This window comes from Piliocolobus tephrosceles, chromosome 1 (assembly GCF_002776525.5).
Source record: "Piliocolobus tephrosceles isolate RC106 chromosome 1, ASM277652v3, whole genome shotgun sequence".
NCBI classification, from domain to species: Eukaryota; Metazoa; Chordata; class Mammalia; order Primates; family Cercopithecidae; genus Piliocolobus; species Piliocolobus tephrosceles.
In genome coordinates, this window is record NC_045434.1 from 111,167,694 (window position 1) to 111,189,552 (window position 21,859).

At 42.1% G+C, this 21,859-nt stretch overlaps 1 protein-coding gene across 1 annotated transcript in view; it reads right to left on the reverse strand.

Annotated features, from left to right (window-relative positions):
* Window positions 1–21,345, reverse strand: part of AHCYL1 (adenosylhomocysteinase like 1) — a 40,690-nt gene extending 19,345 nt beyond the window's left edge. Inside the window, exon 1 of the mRNA XM_023232515.1 lies at window positions 20,858–21,345. Coding sequence (XP_023088283.1) covers window positions 20,858–20,977 — 120 coding nt within the window. The 5' untranslated portion in view covers window positions 20,978–21,345. The remainder of the gene's footprint in view (window positions 1–20,857) is intronic.
* Between the last annotated feature and the right edge of the window lie 514 nt (window positions 21,346–21,859).

Below are 21,859 nucleotides of genomic sequence, written 5' to 3' on the forward strand. Positions count from 1 at the left end.
TAGATTCAAAGATAGACAGCAATTACTAAGAAAACAAATCATGAAGAAAGTGTAACGTAGAAGTAAGCAAAGCAGTCTTTCTTACTGCAGAGAATTATTTGAAAGGCTAGTATCCCTCTTTTGGTACACTACTGATTCTCTGGGACATTCCTAAATTTATATATTCTGTCCCATTGTCTCTCCTAGCATATTGTGTGTAGAGATTTTTCTGTTTAGAAATTATGGTCAGCATATTTCTTAGCAACTGAGCAAAAAAAAAAGTAACAATAAAAAACTAGAAATTTTAACAAGCTCATCATTACTAAGCATAGTGTGTTAAAACACTTTTCGATTCCTACATCTTTTCTAATCCCTCTTTCACACATATTTTCTGGTTAAATTATTCTTTCTTCTACAGATTCTACCCTCACCCACTCCTTTTTCAGAGGAAAGGAAGAGGATATGGCAGACAGCGAAAACAGGTGTAACACCTTTACTTCCTTACTCTCGCTCTCTCTTTTTAAAGAGACAGGGTCTCACTATGTTTGCCAGGCTGGCTGCAAACTGCTGGGCTCAAACAATCTTCTCACCTCCTGAGTAGCTGGGACTATAAGCCCATACCACCCTGCCCAGTTTTTCTTGATATTTACCAGTCTGATTCCCATTTCAGATGAACCCAAAGAAACAGTTATAAATAAAAACCCACTCCTTGGTACAAGAAATACACATGTCCGAATACCTTTCACCTAAAGTAAAAAAAAGTTTCCTCAAGAAAGGAATTCCCTTCCCAACACAATGCTCCCAGACACACCCACCGAAAAACAACTTATCTCAAGGGCATCAATCTCAGGCCAGAGTTGAATCCACAGCCACCTCCAGTCACTTCTTCCATTCCCACGTGCAGAAACCAGTCTTCTGAGACTCACCAGGTTTTGGCGGCTCCCTGCTCTCCTTCCCTGTCTCAAGTTTCTTAAGTTCTCAGTCTCCCCAGATGGGGCCTGAGTTTCTGGGGGGAGAGGGAGGGCAGGCTGACTAATCTCAGCACATATCTTCCCCCCCAACTCCCGCCTCTGTGTCTCAACAGTAACAGGATATAACACACACACAGCTAGAATCCAATTCCACAGTCAGAAGCAATACTCCTTTCAAAGTAGGACTCAACTAGATCTTCTGTCAATGCTGGCGGCAAGAAGAGGTGAGGCAATACCAGGCTCCAAACTGCTGAGTCACTTAAAAGGTAAGGAACATACAGCTTGAAAAACTCTGCCAAAGAGTAGTTTGACCCTTGTGAGCTATTCCCCTCTCTTCCTATAAGACAAAACACTTCACTATTATCTCCCAAAGTGCTCCAGTCAATATGCAGGATCGAGGCCTGCAACTGTCAACTAGAAATAAAAATAAGAGGTTAAAAAAAAAAAGGCAATAAGTAGGACTGAAAAGGGCTTCCCAATCTTTTGACCACAATTTTCAAAAGAATGTAACACACATCCAGACTGTTTGAATACCTGTTTAGCTATCTACTACCTACCCAGTTGCCTGACCTGTCCATATTTCTCTTTTCCTCAGTCCCACCACCAATAGTATATAAACACATGCCAGTCATCTCTGTTTCTCCCAACATTGAATTATAATCAATTCTAGGTTTTAAAAAAACTCAGTACAGGTGACTGAAGAAATCCTGGTTCCTGGAACATACCCACTACTTTAGTGATAACACTAAAGTCTCCTCTCCCACCTGCTACCCTCCATCCCCACTTGCTAGCACCACTGTCGTACTTTGTTTACTTTTCCAACTTTATTATAATCATTTTCAGCATACAAAAAATATAAAAGCATAGTATAATAAACACCTGTACTCTCCACCTAGAATGAATCTTTCCATTTTCCATAATAGGTTTTTTTCTCTGTATATATACACACAGACATATGCATACTTTCACATGGTCCTGTAAAAATAAAGGTTGCAAACATGAACATTACCAATAAATTGTTCAGAATGTATCTTTTTTTTTTTTGAGATGGAGTCTCGCTCTGTCGCCCAGGATGGAGTGCGGTGCGGTGGCGCGATCTCCACTCACTGCAAGCTCTGCCTCCCCGAGTTCACGCCACTCTCCTGCCTCAGCCTCCCGTGTAGCTGGGACTACAGGCGCCCCCCACCGCGCCCACCTAATTTTTGTATTTTTAGTAGAGATAGGGTTTCACCGTGTTAGTCAGGATGGTCTCGATCTCCTGACCTCGTGATCCGCCCGTCTCGGCCTCCCAAAGTGCTGGGATTACAGGCGTGAGCCACTGCGCCCGGCCCAGAATGTATCTTCTAAGAATAAGAATATTCTCCTACAGAACCATGATGACGTATCACACTTAATATTAACAATTATTCTATATCTTCGTATATCCAGACTGTCCAGATTATATTCAAATTTCCCTAATTTTCTCAAGAATATTTTTTATATCCCAACAGTCTCCTCAACCCTGCCAACCCAGCATGGATTCAAGGTTCATTAAATGCAGTTGGTTGTTAGGTTCCTTTAGCCTCTGCTAATCTAGAACACTCTCTCCAATGTCCCCCACCCCCTTGTGATACTGGCTTTTCTTTGAGGAACCCAGATTAATTGTCTCATAAAATCACTCATGTTTTGAATTTTTCAGAGGGTTTCCTTCCAATAAACTGGAAGTTCAGTTCTGAAGTTTTATTAGAAAAAGGTTAAAATTTCCTGGATTATGTAGTATATTTCACCTTGCATTATTATCAGGAGGCACATGTCAGGTTGTTCCACTATTAGCAATGCTAAGATTGAGTCCTGGTTAAAGTGAGACCATCAGATCTCTCCTTTGAAAGGTACATTTTCTCTTTTGCAAGTAAAAGTTAATTTGTAGGGCGATACTTTTTTCCATCATGTTAATATCCTATTCCCTAATGACCTTACCATGTTAATAATCCTTGCCTGAACCAATTATATTGGGAAGGTTACAGAATCACAACTTGTATTTTTCTATCAATCCTTTCACATTAGCTGGCATTCTTTTACAAAGAAAACTCTTCTCCTTTTGTCATTCAGATTTTTATGTATTTAACAGATTACACTTAATTACACATTAATTGCACTGAATACTCATATTGTCTCAAATTGGGCCAGTGGGAGCCTCCTTCAAGCTGGCTCTTCTGTCCTTTTGACATGATTCCATTACAGTCCTTCCACTCGTTTTAACAAAAGAAGATATACCAGGCTCACCTTATTCTTCCTCTTCTCCAAATCCAGATTCAACCATTTCTCTCAGGAGCCTTTCTTTTAGGAGGGGGTAGTATTTAGAAGCTAGTAGCTGGAGTAAGAGGTGTGATAATTGCTATTAGAGATGCCTCTACTCCTAGGTTCTTTTGGTAGAGAGAGAAATCAATCCTTTTACTTATGAGTTCATATTGATATTTCTACTTCAGATTTAATATTACCTTTTTTAAAAAAAGTTTTACCATTTGTATGTCATCTCTAATAAATGTTTACTTATTTGATTTATTCTATAATGCATAGAAAATAGTTTCAAAATGACAAGACTAATGTTATCATGCACCAAAATTTACTGAGTGAAGTGTCAAGGTTTCATTGAAGTTCTTTTCGTCCTCAGAACATATTTCATAAAGATGTATAGTCAAAGTACTATTTTCTGAGTGACTGAGTAATCAATTTGATATATTAGGTTAGGATTTTATATTTTACTTGGGTTCATTCCCTTGTGTTTGTAAGCAACTTAAAGGTTTTCCTTTTTTCTCTTTGATTTTGACATATAAAACATTTACATGTCTCAAAACTTTAAAAGGTATACTCAGAGAAGTTTCACTGCTACTCCTAGCCCTGATACTCTGCATGTCCCTCCCCATTTTCACTGGTTTCTGGTTTATCCTTTTTATGTTTCTTTTTAGGAGTGTGGGAAGCAAATACATATTATTTTCCCTCCCTTACTCAAAAAGTAGCATGATAATATAGTCTGCACCTTGTTTTTTTCACTTGGGAATCATTTTGTATTGGTTCATAGGGTATAAGAACCAACTAGTATAGGCTCAGGGAAAGAAAATGCTGTCAAGGCCGGGTGCGGTGGCTCATGCCTGTAATCCCAGTACTTTGGGAGGTCGACGGGAGTGGATCACCTAAGGTCAGGAGTTTGAGACCAGCCTGATCAATATGGTGAAACCCCATCTCTACTAAAATTACAAAAATCAGCCGGGCATGGTGGCATGTGCCTGTAGTCTCAGTTACTCGGGAGGCTGAGGCAGGAGAATCGCTTGAACCTGGGAGGCAGAGGTTGCAGTGAGCCAAGATCACACCACTGCACTCCAGCCTAGGCAACACAGCGCGACTGTCTCAAAAAAAAAAAAAAAAAAAAATTTAAATTTTGTATAGGAAAATATTGACAAATTTTGCCAATATATATCACTGCTAGAATATCACTGATCTAAATAGTTTACAAACCATTTTTGTTGAACTTTTGGCATACAAATAACAAGCATCACTGGTACCACCACCTGACAGCACTAGATGAAGATTTTTAAAGTTGACTGGACAGGAAGTTTGAAATCCACACTTACTAGTAGGGTGGACACCAAGATCCTGAATGCCTAGCTTTATATGACTTTAAGTGCTTTGCCTCAACACCTGTGGCTTACAATTTATAGAGGATTTACATTTTTAAAACATTCCAGAATCCTTTGAATGTTGCATATATGCTTCACAAATGAGAAAACAGAACAGGGGTTGGGGTTAAGTGATTTGCTTAAGGCAATTTGCTACCAACACTGAGATTTAAAAAGCAAAAAGCAAAAAAAAAACAAAAACAAAAACAAAAAGCCCACCCACAAGCCCAGTTCTATTTTCCTTCTTTTGGAACAGGCTGGGGAAACGGCAGCTTTCTCCTTTATTTCCAAGGGGTCAGGTTACCTTGGAATGGTCTACTTTTGCACTATAAGCTTTCTGAGCTTATAATACCAGATAAACATTTGTAAGCATTGGTAAAGGAAAATAATTCTTTCAGTTCCAAAAATCTTTACTAATTTTCAGAAAAGTAAAATGTAATGTACAAAGAAATGTAATGTTTTTAAGTTGCCAACGAATTGCCAGTGAGAAGTACTGCTCCATAGACCTAGAAAGGGTGGGGAGAGTCCAGTAAAAGCAGAGCCCACACACTGTGGTAACAAAATGTTTCATTCTAGAATATACTTCCATTGTCTCTTGGGAATGGAGTAAGGAGGAGAACGTATGGGCAATCTAATCTTGACTACTTTTGTAGGACAAAAGAAATTAATTCAGAATTCCCTATTTGTATCATTTCCACCTGTGTTTAAGCAAAAATTTTAGTTTAGTATAGTTAAATTGACCACTGATGTTTTTCTTTTTCCTCTTTTGGTCACTGGGGAAATTCGCTGGCTATTTCATGAGAAGTTACCGTATTCTAAAACATGCAACAGAGAATATACTTTAAATGTGCTTTTTGAAGGGGTTTATCCTGTGCTGAATGGTGCTGGAGGACTATTTCTTTTACACATGTACACTCAGCACAATCAGAGAATTTCTTTTAAACTAAAAACATTCCATTAGATTCCTTTCTCATCTGTGGTGTGCCACTCAAAAAGCACCCTTTCCAAGTCACCTTACATCTTATGTCTAAAAGATCTAGCAAAGTTGAATTCTACCAACAGAAAAAGAGTTATATTTGGCCAGGTGCAGTGGCTCACACTTATAAACCAAGCACTTTGGGAGGCTGAGGAGGGAGGACCCCTTGAGCCCAGGAATTTGAGACCAGCCCTAGCAACATTGTGAGCCCTTGGCTCTACAACAAATAAAAAAAATTAGTGGGGAATGGTGGTGCGCACTTGTAGTCCCAGCTACTCGGGAGGCTGAGGTGGAAGAATCACTTGAGCTTGGGAGGTCGAGGCTGCAGTGAGCTGTGACTGTGCCAGTGTACAGAGCAAGACCCTGTCTCAAAAAAAAAAGTTATATTAAATTTGAAGTTAAAATAAAATTAAAAATAAAATAATATATTACAAATTATTAATTATTAATATTAAAAATAAAATAAAAATAAAAATTTTTTAACCTCGGGTTAAAAAAAAAAATTACCATTGATGTATTTCTACTTTCTGGTACCACCTTTGTGACTACTATGACTAACAAAAGTTCTTGTAAGGCTATTATTTTTATTGAAGTCTTCTGGATTTAAGTAACATGATACGTGATTACTGAATCTTGGTTTCAAAGTTATGGTTGGTATTTATTTAAAGTAATCAATTAAATAATCTCACTTTTATGTGCAATCTAAAAAAGCCAAACTCATAGAAGAAAAAGCAGAAGGTTCTTACCAGGAGTCAGGAAGGCGGAAGAAATGAGGAAATGTTGGTTAAAGGGTACAGTTTGGAGTTATAAGATAAATAAGTTCTGGAGAGTTAATGAACAGCACAGTAACTACAGTTAACTATAACATATTGTATACTAGAAATTTGCTAAGAGTAGATTCTAAGTATTCTCATCACATACAACACATACACACAAAGTTAACTATGAGGTGATGGATACATTAGCTAGCTTGACTGTGGTAATAATTTCACAATGTATACATCAAAATATCAAACTGTACACCTTGAATACTTTTTTTTTTTTTTTTTTGAGGCGGAGTCTTGCTCTGTCACCCGGACTGGAGTGCAGTGGCCGGATCTCAGCTCACTGCAAGCTCCGCCTCCCGGGTTTACGCCATTCTCCTGCCTCAGCCTCCCGAGTAGCTGAGACTACAGGCGCCCGCCACCTCGCCCAGCTAGTTTTTGTATCTTTAGTAGAGACGGGGTTTCACCGTGTTAGCCAGGATGGTCTCGATCTCCTGACCTCGTGATCCGCCCGTCTTGGCCTCCCAAAGTGCTGGGATTACAGGTTTGAGCCACTGCGCCCGGCCTACTTTTTTTTTTTTTAAGAGACAGAGTCTTGCTGTCACCCCAACTAGAGTAAAGTGGCAGGATCATAGCTCACTGCAACCAATTTCTGGGCTCAAGCAATCCTCCAGCCTCAGCCTCCTGAGTGGCTAGGATAACAGTCATGTGCCACCATGCCCAGTTGATTTTTTTTTTCCTTTTTTGTAAAAGATGGGGATTTCATTATGTTGCTCTGGCTGGTCTTGAACTCTTGGCTTCGAGCAATCTTCCCACCTCAACCTCCCAAAGACGTGAGCCACTGCTCCTGGCCCAAATACATAGTTTTCACCTGTCAATTATACCTTAATAAAGTTGAAAAAAATATCCAATACTCAATGAATAGAGAAAATTTTCCACTTAAGACTTTTTATGGCCAGGCTCCGTGGCCCACACCTGTAATCCTAGCACTTTGGGAGGCCAAGGTGGGTGGATCACCTGAGGTCAGAAGTTTGAGACCAGCCTGGCCAACATGGCGAAATCTCGTCTGTACTAAAAATACAAAAATCAGCCAGGAGTGGTGGTGGGCACCTATAATCCCAGCTACTCAGGAGGCTGAGGCAAGAGGATCGCTTGAACCCAGGGGATGGAGGTGGCAGTGAGCTGAGATCACGCCACTGCATTCTAGCATGGGCAAGAGTGAAACTCAGTCTCAAAAAAACAATAATTTTTATTTATTTTTATTTTTTAGAGACAGGGTCTCCCTGTGTTACCCAGGCTGGCCTCAAACTCCTGGGCTCAGAGGATCCTCCTGCTTTGGCCTCCCAAAGTGCTAGCATTACAGGCATGAGCCACCACACCTGGCCCAAGAATAAGAATTTTTAATTATAATTTTTAAGAATAATTTTTCTGAAAACCGAGTAGCAAGTTTTAACTATATAACTTCACAAGCTGAATACAACTGCAAAACAGACCCAGTTCCAGGAAGTGAGGTGTGAAATTCTTTTGGTTATTTTAAAGGGCTTCTTTAAAAAAAAATAATAAAGATAATTGGTATGTGATTATATTATCTAGTTTAGGCAGCCTCAGCTTTAATGCACCACTGAGCAAACAATGAGATGTCTTTATGTGAGTAGCTGGTTGGAAGGTTTCATAGCAGAACTGTTTTTCCATATGCTGGAGAGCAGTTATAACTGGAACCATCTAGAGCCTCCTCACTCCTCTGGGGAGGACTGTGGGCTCTGTGCTCTAATGAGATGAGTTTATACAAGTTTAGCCTGAACACAGCCCTTATTCAGCTACCTTTCAGTGTGCACATGGAAAGTCTCCCTTAGGTATCCCTGTAAAGATCAACCTAAAGAAAAGAGGTCTTGGCCTATGGTTATACTAAAGATCAGATTTCAGGGAGGTAAAGGTGGAACTGGCACAGGACTCTGTGTGCTCCAACCTCTAAATTTGGCTATCTTCCTACATAATTCTCTCTCTCAGTGTCCCATTTCATTCATGTTTCTGCAGCACGTGTTACACACTGCACTAACCCTCAGGCATGGTTTGGCCATTCTTTCAAGTTTAACACCAACTTTTCCAGCAACAGAGATATATTAACATTGGTATAAATCAGGAAAACCCTTATCTGCCCTCCCCCTTTTTATCCCGGGTCCTATTTGGTAACAAAGCAACAGTGACAGACCCCTCCAAGACCAAAAAGGACTATTTTTCTATATATAAGTCTCAGATCGGCTCACTTTGGCTTAAGGAGAAAGCTACTCTCCTGGCTACTGGCTCACCAGCTTAGTCGACTGCCTGAGTTCTGCCCTCCTTTTCTTCTGTCATCTTTCTCTAATCTTTACTCTATTTCATCAGCCCCTCAACCAACTCCTGTCACTTTCTGTGTTTTGAAGCCAGAATTTCACTAAAATGTCCTCTTCTCATGATCTTTATAACTTTACTATCACTGTCAGTCTAGGAATTCATAATATAAATTAGCACATTAGGGAAATTCTTATTCTGACCTGACTTTCAATCTATTGAACGCCAGAAGCCCAGCCAACCAGAAACTAGGGGTAAGAGTGAGAACAGAGTCAGAATCATTCTCAGCATTTCACATAAAACACAGACTCTTTAGCTTAGAGAAGGCTTAGCCATTCCCTGTTTTTCTAGTGATATCCTTGAGTTGTTTACACACTGCTCTGGCTGTTCAGATCAAGAAACTACAATCCAGTCTGGCTAGGAGATAATGGTTCCAAACCCCCAATTCAGGGCCTGGCTTTATCCCAATCACCACATCCTCAATTCTAGACAAGTCTTCTAGGTTCTTAGCCCTGGGTCCATGGATGGGCTTCAGGCTGCCAATTTCCTCTTATATGGTCCTGTGCTGTGCAATAAAGGTTGGTCAATGATGGACCACATACACAGTGGTGGTTCCATAGAATATGATAGAGCTGAAAAATTCCTATTGCCTGGTGACACTGTAGTGCAGCGCATTACTCACATGTTTGTGGTGATGCTGGTGTAACAAACCTACTGTGCTGCCAGTCATTTAAAGTCTCTATGATGTTTGTACAACAACAAAATCACCTAAGGACACGGTTTACAGAATGTATCCCCCTTGTTAAGTGACACCTGACTATGCGCATTTTGCTGGAATATGTACACATCTCTCAGAGGGTTCCAAACCCCAAATGGTTAAGAACCACTACACTGGACTTAAATGATCCAAATAATAACCTCACAAGAATGTCAGCTCTACAGAGTATGAATCTCTGTTTTGTTCACTGATGTACCCTAAGTGCCTAGCACAGGTCCTGGGACACTGCATCCTGAGCAGACAGGGCTACATGATTTCTGGTCATGGTTTACTCCGAATACTTGCAGACAAAGAGCAACAGTAGACTATTTTCAGGACCTTTCACATGAGGGAGGACCAATATTTCTCCTTGTGATCAGAATCATCCAGGAGAGGTGGTAGCTGCATTACCATCTTTTTTTTCTTTTTTGAGACGTAGTCTTGCTCTGTTGCCCAGGCTGGAGTGTAGTCATGCCATCTCGGCTCACTGCAACCTCCTCCGCCCCATGGATTCAAGTGATTCTCCTGCCTCAGCCTCCTGAGTAGCTGGGCCTACAGGCACCTGCCACCACACCCGGCTAATTTTTGTATTTTTAGTAGAGACGGGGTTTTGCCATGTTGGCCAGGCTGGTCTCGAACCCTGACCTGAGGTGATCTGCCTGCCTTGGCCTCCCAAAGTGTTGGGATTACAGGCATGAGCCACCATGCCTGGCCCATTAGCATCTGAATATTAGATTTCCTAACAATGTTGGCCAGTCTTGCTAGATAATCTAAAAGAATAGTTCTAAATCTGGGAGCTTTCAAGTTTATCTGGTGAAGCTGGTTCAAAATGTCAATCGATTCTCCATCTGCTCTCTTACTCTCAGCTCCTCCCCCATTCTGATTACACAGCTCTAGTTTAGAACCAGGTAATGAGTTATTGCGAAAAGCTGCCCATGTGACTGATACCTTCTTCTCCTTCTACAGAATGAGAAGTGCTGATCTAAGAAGTAATCTAAGCAGGATCTGAAAAGGAAACACAAGCACACTGAGTTTACCAGGCTCTTGACAAAGCAACTTCCAACACAGGGAACAAATGCATTAGATATGCCTTGTTCAGAAATAAAACAAATAAGGCAAAGGAAGTAGAGAATCTACCTTTAATACCAACTCCATCTGTTAGGAACAGACAATCCATCAGAGGGATCCACAGGGGTTAGGAGAACATGACAAAGAGACTGTCTGAGGAAGACAGAGACTGTATTTTTATTACACTTTGGTCCAAATTCAGTAAAAATTGGCAAAGTGCTCTCATTCCAAACATGCCCAGCGCTCAGCTAATCCCCTTACTGTGGAGTAAGAATGTACAGAATTATGAACCCCCTACTCCCCAAATAGGAGGAGCTCCACCTTCTGAATACAAGGGCCAAAACTAATCTCATCAACCATCCCCTCCTAATTATAAACTACATAGAGAAATAAGGTGCTTAACAAAGGTGTTCTCCTTCTAAACTTTATGATTTGTAAACTCACTTTACCCCGCTTCCACTGAAAACCCAGCCTTTGCCAACCTCAATTCATTCTTGATTGGCGAACAAGAACAGAAACTATCCCCAGAATAGTGTTTCTCTCTGTAAAATCTTGGGGAAGGGGTGCAATAAGGTCAGCCCCTCCAAGATGCATTTTCCTTGGACTTACAATACATCTTATTACACTGAGAACACCATGTTCCCAACCAGCTTGGTCTCTTTTCTGTTACAAACCTGAAGTAAACAGATTCTACAGCAGCTACAAGTCTGTTACCAAGGCCACTGTATTATCAATATAATTAACATTCACAATTCATCTAGTCCAGCATGACAAGCCAGCTGGGCTACTTCTCATAAATGAACACTGGGAATCTTCATGTCTTGCTTGCTAAGAAATCTGGTGCTCAGAAGCTGGGCACCGAACCCTCAAGTATTGAATTAGAAGTGGGATACCACCTGGCCACCCACAGGAAACTGAATTAGTTACCGAAGCACCTATTTCAACTTCCAAAATAGCAAAATTCGCCGGGCGCAGTGGCTTACGCCTGTAATCCCAACACTTTGGGAGGCTGAGGGGTGGTGGATCACCTGAGGTCAGGAGTTCAAGACCACCCTGACCAAAATGGTGCAATCCCATCTCTACAAAACACACACACACACACACACACACACACACACACACACAATTAGGTGTGGTGGCACATGCCTGTAATCCCAGCTACCTGGGAGGCTGAGGCAGGAGAATCTCTTGAACACGGGAGGCAGAGATTGCAGTGAGCCGAGATCGTGCCATCACACTCCAGCCTGGGCGACAAGAGCGAAAATCCATCTCAAACAAACAGACAACACAAAATAGCAAAATTCTGAAGGTCTCCCTTTCCCCTGAATCTTGCCTAAGTTACACACTTGAAGTGAAACAGAACAGAGAAAATGTAGTGCCAACTAGAGCCTGAGCTTCTGGCTAGGACAAGCATTGGCCCGGTTCCCAGAAGATTGTAATTCTAAAGAAGGTGTGTTTCAAAGAGAGAAGGGCATGTATAGCTTTTGAGCATCAAACGCAGCCTTTGGCTCAGAAGGGGAAGCCAGGGTTGCAGAGTAAGAACCAGAAGTTTGCTCATCACTGCCAGGCAGAGCTATTGTTTATTACTTTCAGAGTTCCAATGTACTTTTCAAAATCAAACTATTCAACTCATCACGAATCCCCAAACCTCAAACACCCTATGTGAAAGCCTCCCTGTTCTTTAAATCAAGAGCATGTATAAACCAGGATACCAGTTTCAACTTTGGGTAGAGTGTCCCTAATGCTAAGGGTTTACAAGTTGTTTCAATGGTGAGAAATTCAAGTTACCTTCCCCATTATTGTCTAAGGATATCCCTATGCCCACTGCCACTGGGCTAAGAAGCTGGAGGCATATATTCAGATGTCTTCTCCCTGACCTCCTATTTCTGGCATTATAATGGCATTATAAAGGGATATATTAAGTTGGAAATTCTCATCAATTTCTCACCTGCAGTTCTCAGTACTTCCTTACACCTATGTGAGAGGGCTCTAAGAGTTAGAAAAATCACCCCAGCCAACTGAAAGGGAAAGTGAGTCAAAGCCACCACACGAGTCCAACTTACTTTCTCCTAGGAATGATTATCTCATATTATTTTATTCAATAAACATTTATTGACAGTATTATCTGTCAGGTACTATATATATATGCGTGAGATATGGTCTTTGCCCTCAACATGTTCCATCTAGAAAAGTCAAATGACAAGTAAGAGTCAAATACCATCAGGTCAGTCCTTAAGATATAAGTTTGAGAAGCACTACATTGAAATCAAACCTATTTTTGAGAGACATAGAGAAGAAAATTATTTTGCTTAGTTTTGATAATCTACTATGTGAGCTCCTATTTCAAACACTCCTAAGGAATCAGCTCTGAAGCTTCAGGGGCATCCGCATTTCATATGAAGAGCGGTAGAGTTAAGGTAATACCAAAAAAATCCCCGAAGTGGCCGAAATGCTGGTTCGAATGTGTGTAAGTTCCTGAGCTGAACTCTCAAGGCACTTTTAATGAGTCTTCTGGGAAGCTGAGGAGCATCCCAAAGAGGCAGCTGACAACGCCAACAACCTCAGCTTTGTTCCAAGCCATAAGGACAAACTGCAGGCTGGAAACTTAATCTCTTAGTAGTTTGTGGACTTGTAATGAAAAGAGATGGTGTGGCCTGGAGGCCTGGCCTTCTATATCAGGGCTTTAAAACCCAGGATCCATGAGTTTCATAAGTCCCATAAATCCTCTAACAGAGTATGCAAATTCCTGTGCTCCTGAATTTTCCTGAGGAAAGAACCAGGATTTTCATTAAATTCTTAAAAGGACCTCTGACTCAAAGAGTAAGAACCATTGTTCTACGGTCTCTAATCCAGTGATTCTCAAGAGCATTCCCTCAAATAGGCAAAAAAGAAGCATACTCCAATTCTCTATCTTCTACACAAATCTGTCTACTTATTGACCTCTCTTCTAAAATTAGAAACAAAGACGGGGATGTGCATTTTGAAAATACAAGGTGAATCTCTCTTTTCTACATCTCCAAAATAAAGCTAACAGTCATGAGAACCTGAAGTCTTTTCCTTAAAGTCTTTGAGGAAGGAGAAGGGGTGGGTCTGGTTAAAGAGGGCAGATCAGAATCTCTGTCCTATTAACTTTTTTTTTGAGACAGAGTCTCGCTCTGTCGCCAGGCTGGAGTGCAGTGGTGTGATCTTGGCTCACTGCAACCTCCGACTCCCAGGTTCAAGCAATTCTCCTGCCTCAGCCTCCCGGGTAGCTGGGACTACAGGTGTATGCCACCACACCCAGGTAATTTGTTTTGTATTTTTAGTAGAGACGGGGTTTCACCAGGCTGGCCAGGATGGTCTTGATTTCCTGACCTCGTGATCCACCTGCCTCGGCCTCCCAAAGTGCTGGGATTACAGGCATGAGCCATCGTGCCCGGCCTGTCCTATTAACTTTTATGATAGGTCTCTCTCTCTCTCTCTCTTTTTCCCCCTGATTTCTGGAACCACAAAGGAAACAGGTCATGGCCCAAAAACTCTGAGGTGAGGTCAAGCCAGTCCTGGGGGAAAAGGGACGAAGTACTTCCCATTATGCATATGGAAACCTATGTCCCAAAGGTTCACCTTAATACAATTAGTAAGTACTAGAAGAGTTGGAGCCATTTATTAAAAACAGAACTTCCACAATCCTCTCATTGCTCAAAACTCAGTATGAACAGCTTCATTCAGGAGGTCTAAGTGAATGAAAGATGGTTACACTTATCTCCTCCAGCCTCCTGCCCCTTCACTCTGTCACTCACAGATTTACCATCTGGCTCACACTAAGCCACGCATTATTGTGGATCAGCACAGTAGTACTTTCCTTGGCACAAAGGCTCAGAGGGATTCCATTAATGCCATCGTACACTCGCAGGTTCCGGAGAAAAGAGAAAAACATGTCAACAACAGGGTGTGGTCTTGCTGGGCAGTTCCTCAAACTGTGAAGAAGTAAGCCTGAGGCAGGTCCAAGATGAACAGCATGGAACAGAGAGCAGTCTCAGACCCCTCCTGTTTAATATGCCTCATTTCCATCACACAATTGAGTACAGGCTGTCCACTTTAAAACAAGTGAACTGGCTTGGGCTGGTAGGGGAGAACATGTTAAGCCCATTAAGCCCCACAGGTTAAGTACACAGGCACATTAGCGGAGGCATTGGGGCTTTTATGGTAAGAAAGCAGGAGCATGCTTGGAGAGTCTTGTACCTGTGGTTCTCAAAAGTACTTTCCCAATCTCTACCCCAGGATTCCAAATACTACCTTTCACCAGTAGTTTATTAAACTTTTTACTTTGTGTCCCATTTGGGTAGTAAATGATTAAGTCGCTCAGTGTATACTGCTAAGCAGTATCAATCATTATCTACATTCTGAGAGTAAGGCACCAGGCTAAATCCTTTAGAAAAATTAAACAGAGATAGAAACAAAAATGAAACCAGCCTGAGTCTCTCAATAAAGGCATGGATGCTCCACTCTAGCTCTATGAGTGGCATGCAGCAAAGGCCACACATTTCTACAGGAGAAAATCAGTTATATATAATTAGGAGCAAGCTGTTAAGAGCAAAAAAAAAAAAAAAAAAAAAAAAAAAAGTACCTACAGGGATGTGGGGCGGGGTCCTGGAGTACATATCTAAAATGATAAAGTCACAGTTCAGAAGTCTTTGGAATTATTTCATGTAATTCAAGGATTCTAGTTTGGGAAAACCCCCAAACACCTGCAGTTTAAGGAAATAAACTCCTGGACTGAGACTGGCCCACTGTCTGAAAAATACCCACATTCTATGAGTGCATTATGTATTATGGGGGACGAATGGGGGAATGGTAAGGTAGAGGACATCTCAACTCCACCAAAAGCTCTAAGATTTCTGTCTACGTACCCCGCCCCCGTAATCAACAAAATGTTTTGGGGTTCAGTAGCTATAAGCTCTATATGAAATAACATTTTTGTCAGAAAAAAATTTTACCTATTGAAAAGACATTCCAATAGAAACTTCTTTGTTTTGGTTTTTTAACATTTCAAAATTAGGCTCTCATTTGCACTATCGTGTTGCATCATCCAGAGAGTTATAAATAGGGTGGCCATATAAACCAGGGTAACTCTCAGAGTTGCAGAGGCACTCATTGGACTGCATGCTAGGATAACAGGCATAAACCAGAATTGCACCAGGCAAACCAGGATATATGGTCACTCTAGGTACAAAATAAGCCACTAATTAATATTTACTAAATGCTAATCCTCTCAACCATCTATATAGGTAGCACTATCATTGTTCCCCATTTTATAGACGAGAAAAGGACGCTCACTTGTTGAATGTCCCACAACTAGTAGATGGTAGAGACTAAAGGTAAAACTGACTCCAAAAATCAAGTGCCTAACTTACGCTGTACTACTACTCACAGTTTTAGGAACAGAAACAGGAAGTTAAAGGGGTCTCATGTAACAGCCAAGCAACAGTGGGACAAAAGAACTACTTGAGTGAGTCAAAGAAAATATGGAATCAGAGAGGAAAGGCAACTGCAATTCTGTGTGAATTTTTATTAACTGCTTACTACACAATAGGCACTGATAGTATTGACAATAATCAAAAGGAAAATCTGTGGTAAGAATTTGTCTTCAACTTGGGATTCTCAGATTTCAGGCTAGAAAAAACTCTGGTCTATGCACACAGGTTGTCCTTCACACACGATAGGAATGCATCTGATGCACCTTATTAGCATGTATTCTGAATTACTACTCAGTTCTGAATTATAATAAAATGTATCCAGTATAATCAGGGTTGACATTCTTTCTAAAAATGCAATACTCACATTCCCAAACTTCAGAAACAGGTAGGTATAAATGATTCTCCTTTACTCGCCAGTTCCTTTAAAACAACCCCAAGAGGGCATTAAAGTGCTTATTCACAGATCATTAACTACTTGGAGTGGCAGAGTACACTTGCTAGGAGTCACAGGCAACTAAAGACCTGCATGATTCCATGTATCAAATAGCTTTTATAGACAACTTTCCAAGAATACTATATTGAGGGTGGGCATGGTGGCTCATGCCTGTAATCCCAGCACTTCGGGAGGCCAAGGTGGGAAATCGCTTGAGCCCAGGAGTTCGAGACAAGCCTGGGCAACACAGGGATTTCCCCATCTCTATAAAAAATAAAAATACATTTTAAAAAAGAATATTATATTGGGTAAAACACTCGACCCAAATGACACACTCCTGATAAAAGAAAAGGTATATCTTTGTAACCTTGGCAGCAAAAGATTTAGACAACTACTGATCTAGAAATCTTCTAACAGATTTCTTTCTGTTACAAGCTAAATGTCTAAAGGAACTTAGAACAAAGTAATTTGGAAACTAGAGTGTAACTAACTAAACCAAACAAGAAAAAGAGAGGTAATCAATACCTGTGGAGAAATCTTAAAAAGAGGATCTTACACCCCAACTCCTGTTTCAAAGACTGCTACTAAAACAGTAGCCACTCTAAAGAGATCAAGAGATACTAATGATGTGAAGATAGGAAATGCCAACCTATGAAATCTCCTTTTAGTGATTCTGACAAGTCCTGGTGTAAATTCTATACAATTGCACCAAAAATTAACCATAAGATAACTCTTATGAGAAAAGGAGAAACCCGGATTTTATCTATCAGGTTAACACCCAAGCTGTACTCATTGGGGCTCTACTTGACGTGCTTCGTAAGTCTCAGCTGACCCTTTTGATGAATTAGTACCACATAGCTTCATTCAAATAAAGAACACCCTATAAACAAAAGTAGTTTCTTTTGCGCTCTTCTCCTTCCCCACATTTTGCTGGTGGGTCTGACTGCACAGATCCTAGGTCAAAATGTTTAATGGATCACTCTGGAGAGTGCCCTTAATGTTCAGAAGTTCAGAGAACAGCAAATGTTCTGATAGGCCTTCCAGAGAAACATGCTTATTGTAAGAGCTCTCCAACAAGTTGGAGATTTGGGTTTACATTATGAAAAAAGAATCAACTTGACACAGTGTCCATTTCTAAAGGTCCAAGGACAGTTGTCACTCCTGTTACACAAAGTAGCAGAAAAAGAGGGATAAATAACCAGGGGTCATGGGGAACTACATTACTTACTTGGTTTGACTGATAACTGCCAACATTAAACAAGGATCTTCTTCAGTTGTGGTACACTTAACTCTTACAACTCAAGGATTCCTTTTCTTACCTCAAATTTTCCTAGCCATACCATCTGAAATCACCAATGACAGTCGTGAACAAGCCTTACAATGTGAATCATACTACAGCTATTAAGATAGTCCCGTGAAAAATTCTTTTAGAACTCTGTGTCAGGAAAAGTTGTCCTCTTGAGGAACTGACATGTATTATTTCCCATGCCTGCTAAGGAGGCTGAAACTATGATTCTTTTTATCCTCTGGCTGCTAAAAGTTTAAAGTTGCACGTGATCAACCTCATCAACTATCTTAGCCCTCGAGGTTAACAATATTTTTTTCATTCTTTCTATAGTTTTTACTTCCTCTTATATCACATATAGGTTCTGTTATAAGCCACTTCAAATGCCCATTGAAGAATATAAATATACAAATAGACTTTTAAAAAATGACACTTGCTATCTTAACTCCCCAACATGCCCCTATCTCCACCTATTCCAAAAAAATAGGCACATATTTGGCAGATGAGATGGAGGTACAAAAGCTAATTAATGCTCAAGGTCATACCCCTTTGACTTCTCGACACCCAGATATCTGAAATCTTCAATCAAACCAACAAGTCCTATTTTGTTCACAGCAGTGTGATAGACCTTGGCATACAAAACTGAGTAAGTCATGATTATAGTTGAAGAATCTAGATATTTATACTTTTAATTGATGGATATCCACTCTATCTCAAACAAAGCAGACAAAATGAATAAAAACTGACTCTATCTCAAACAAAGCAAACAAAATGAATAAAAGCTGACCAGAAAGTGACACTGGGATCTGATCTAATTGAGGATCATCAAGGTCACCCTGAAGTAACCTATATCCTCTGGTATCAAGAACATCGTCAATTCCTGAGGGGCCTCAGGGCTTCAGAATAATCCAAGGATTACTGGTCTAGAGCCAGGGTAGAATTCTCACAGGTGAAGGACTGCACCATTTGAAGAGGTCTTTTTCTACACCATTAAGTACCATGCCAAGTTACTTTTTTCTCTCTTACTTTTCCCATGCTTTCTCACATTATCAACACATGGCAGAGGTACAAAAGTGACTTAAGTCATAATGTTCAATTCAGCACTTCTGAAAAACAGACTAGGACTTGCTATGTGACCTTAACTAGTCCTCAACTGATCCATTAACTAAATAAATGTCTTTTATTGTCACTAGGGAAAGGGTAATTAGTCATCATAAAACACTTTATTACAAAGTACTACGCAAATGCTGAACAATAAAACTCAGAAGAGAAAGATTAATAAGAAACACGGTGGGGCACATTTACTGGCAAATGGAAACTTAAAACAGGGTCTTCCCACATCCCTGGCAGAGCCTGCTTCTTTTAGCTAATCCAATATAAGTCTAAAATCATCAGCACCTGGCCTGACAATAATACACATTAGTAATATTCCTCCTGGGAAGAAGAGAGGAAAAGGGTAGCCATATGGACATATCAGTTATTAGTTAGCCAGGTGGGCAATTAGTATTTGAGTACCTACTATATGCTGGGTACAAAGCTAGGCACACTGGATACAAAGGTGAACAAGAATTCCTGCCTTAATGAGTTTTCACAATCTACAATATAGACTTTGTCTTATCAACAGAGGTACTTTCAAGAATAGAGATTTACTAACATAAAGGCAAGTAAGAGCAAAGATGCCAGAGTCTAGGAAATTCAGGTATTAGGGCTTTTCTATTCTTTCCTCTAACTCACCTAAGGTCCCCCTCTCAATCATTCTGCTTATAAGGACTGTGACTGTTTCTCCAAAGAATAGTGCAGATTGCAAAGGGTCACTGTCCCAACAAAGCAGTCAGCTGAACTGACAGCACTAAAGTTAATCAGATGCCTCAGAGTCAAGGGATCTTCCACAACCTTTTAAAGGAATTAAATTCTTAATTTTGTGAAAAAACAGAGCGAAAGCACACAATGGCGACTTGTCTTTTTTAATTTTGCATTTGATTTCTGGAGTGGCAGGTTACTTCACTTAAAAAAAAAAAAAAAAAAGCCATCTCTCCCACTTAAGACAGCTTAACTAGTTGAAGCCTCAAGGACTTAACTATTCCTGCAGCCCTTGCTTTGTTCAGCCCTGCATCCCATTAAACACTGCATACAGGCAGAGAAAGCTTTGTAAGACTCCGTCTTTATAGAGAAGGGAGACATTTATCTGGGTTCTCACTGGCTTCAGGAAGGTCACCTCTTTGTAAAGGTTCTCTGATCTACTGCTAACTGGGTGCCAGGTGTATGGACAATCAAGATGTGGTTGGCAGTAAATGATCAGAAAGCAATAAGGATCCCAATTCCACCACTCAGAGAGCTAGTGAGACTAACATCTTCAAAGGTTGCCATTTATGAGAGAATTCTAAGGGTGTCCTTTGAGCTCAACCCACAGCACAATAGATCAAACTTGTTCTGCCTCAAAAGTACAGTCAAGAGTGAGCAATCTTTCCTTACCACCCACCACTCCAACCCACCCAAGCTCCTTTCTCCAGGGATGCCTAAGTAATCTATTCACATGACTCTAGGATCCACCTGTATCCATGACAGTGTCTGCTGTCACCACCCTCCAAATGTCAATTTCTTACATATTTCGGAGTAACTGGAAGGCTGTAGAAAGTGAAAATCACAGATTTTCAATTTCATGTTACTCTCATTGCTTTCACCTGTATATCAGAGCTGGCTTCACGCATTCTTTTCTCTTGCCTCCCAGCTATCACGCAGTTGTTGGATAAACCGACCACTGCTCCCAAAGATCTGACGGAAGTTCTGCCAGATTTACCCACTCAAATGAAGGGAGATTTTCTGTACACCCCATGCCCCCGGACTGGTCACAGGGTCAGCTGAGTTGGTTCACCCCGTCCCACTCTCGTCTTCGAGGACCTTCATCTAGGAAAAGTCAGTGGCAAATTTAAGGCCTGGCCCTGTCAGGTTTCAAAACGATCCCTGAGGACTTGGGCCGAGGGACAAAGGAAAGTGAGGTCAGAGGCGGCCTTTTCAACCCGGGAGAGGCCTGGGGCCGCATAGCCGCCACCCCCTACATCACCTCCGCCGTCCCCAGTCACCCCAACCCCAGGCCCAGAAGTCCCAAACTAGCCAGAGCCCGGGTTTGCTAGCGTCCCTTCCGCGAGGCCGGAGCCCGAGCCCCCGCCGCCACCCAGAGCCCCCGCACCTTCTTGGGCGCCTTGGTGACGGTGGCCATGAAGGAGTACTTCTCGGCGTCCTCGATCTCCTTGGCCTGCTTCAGCTCCTCCCCGACCCCGGGCAGCGGCATCGCGTCAGGCATCGACATCCCCCGGCCGGCCCGGCCCGCGGCTGACCCGCCGCCCCCGCCTCTTTCCCCCTCAGGCGCCCGCCCGCCTGCCCGCGCGGCGCCCTCCGACACGCGATCGCCCACCCTCCCGCCCGGCCCTGCGTCGAGCTGCGTCGGCTTCTGAGGTGCTGTGGCCCACGCCTCGTCTGTTTAGCAGCTCAAGGCAGCCGGACAGCGACCGCGGCCACAAGAGAACCAGAAGCAGCAGCTCCGAGCTCCGACCTGCCCGCGCCGCCACCTCCGCTGTACGCAAACACGCACGCAAAGCGAGGGTAGAGGGCGGTGACGCCACGTCAAGTACTGGCAGCTACCGGGAGGGGGAAGAGGCGGGGAGAAACGGCACTCTGTCGTGACGTCACCACGCTGGGCTGGGCCACAGAAGCCGCTCCTTCTCTCCAGCTTGAGAACGAAGTTCCCAGAGTGAGCAGGACTCTTTGTGCCACCAGGTGGCACCATCAGCCCTGGGAGGAGCGCGTGGTTCATGCAACGACGCTGCGGGACGGAGGGTCTTTGGGCTGCGGGGTTCCTGGCGAGGCCTCGGTGGCGCATAAAAAGGGTATTTGGGAGCAAAGACCAGAGCCCCACACGACACATCCTACAACCATTCCTAGGAAAAGTCCGGGGCTTGAGACAACTCACTCACTGCCCCAGCCCCAGGTCCTTTGTATTAAAGCTCCTTCCCAAGGGGCAGCGCCTGCCTCTTTGACTTCATAGGGGGCAGAACTGACTCAGAGTAGTCTGGTTTCTGCACAACCCTTTGTGACTTCCTCCACCATCATCTCCGACTGGGCCTTGCCTGTTTACAAAACCCTCATTGGAATAGGGCTGATGGCTATGAGGGTGGAAACCAGGAGAGCTGAT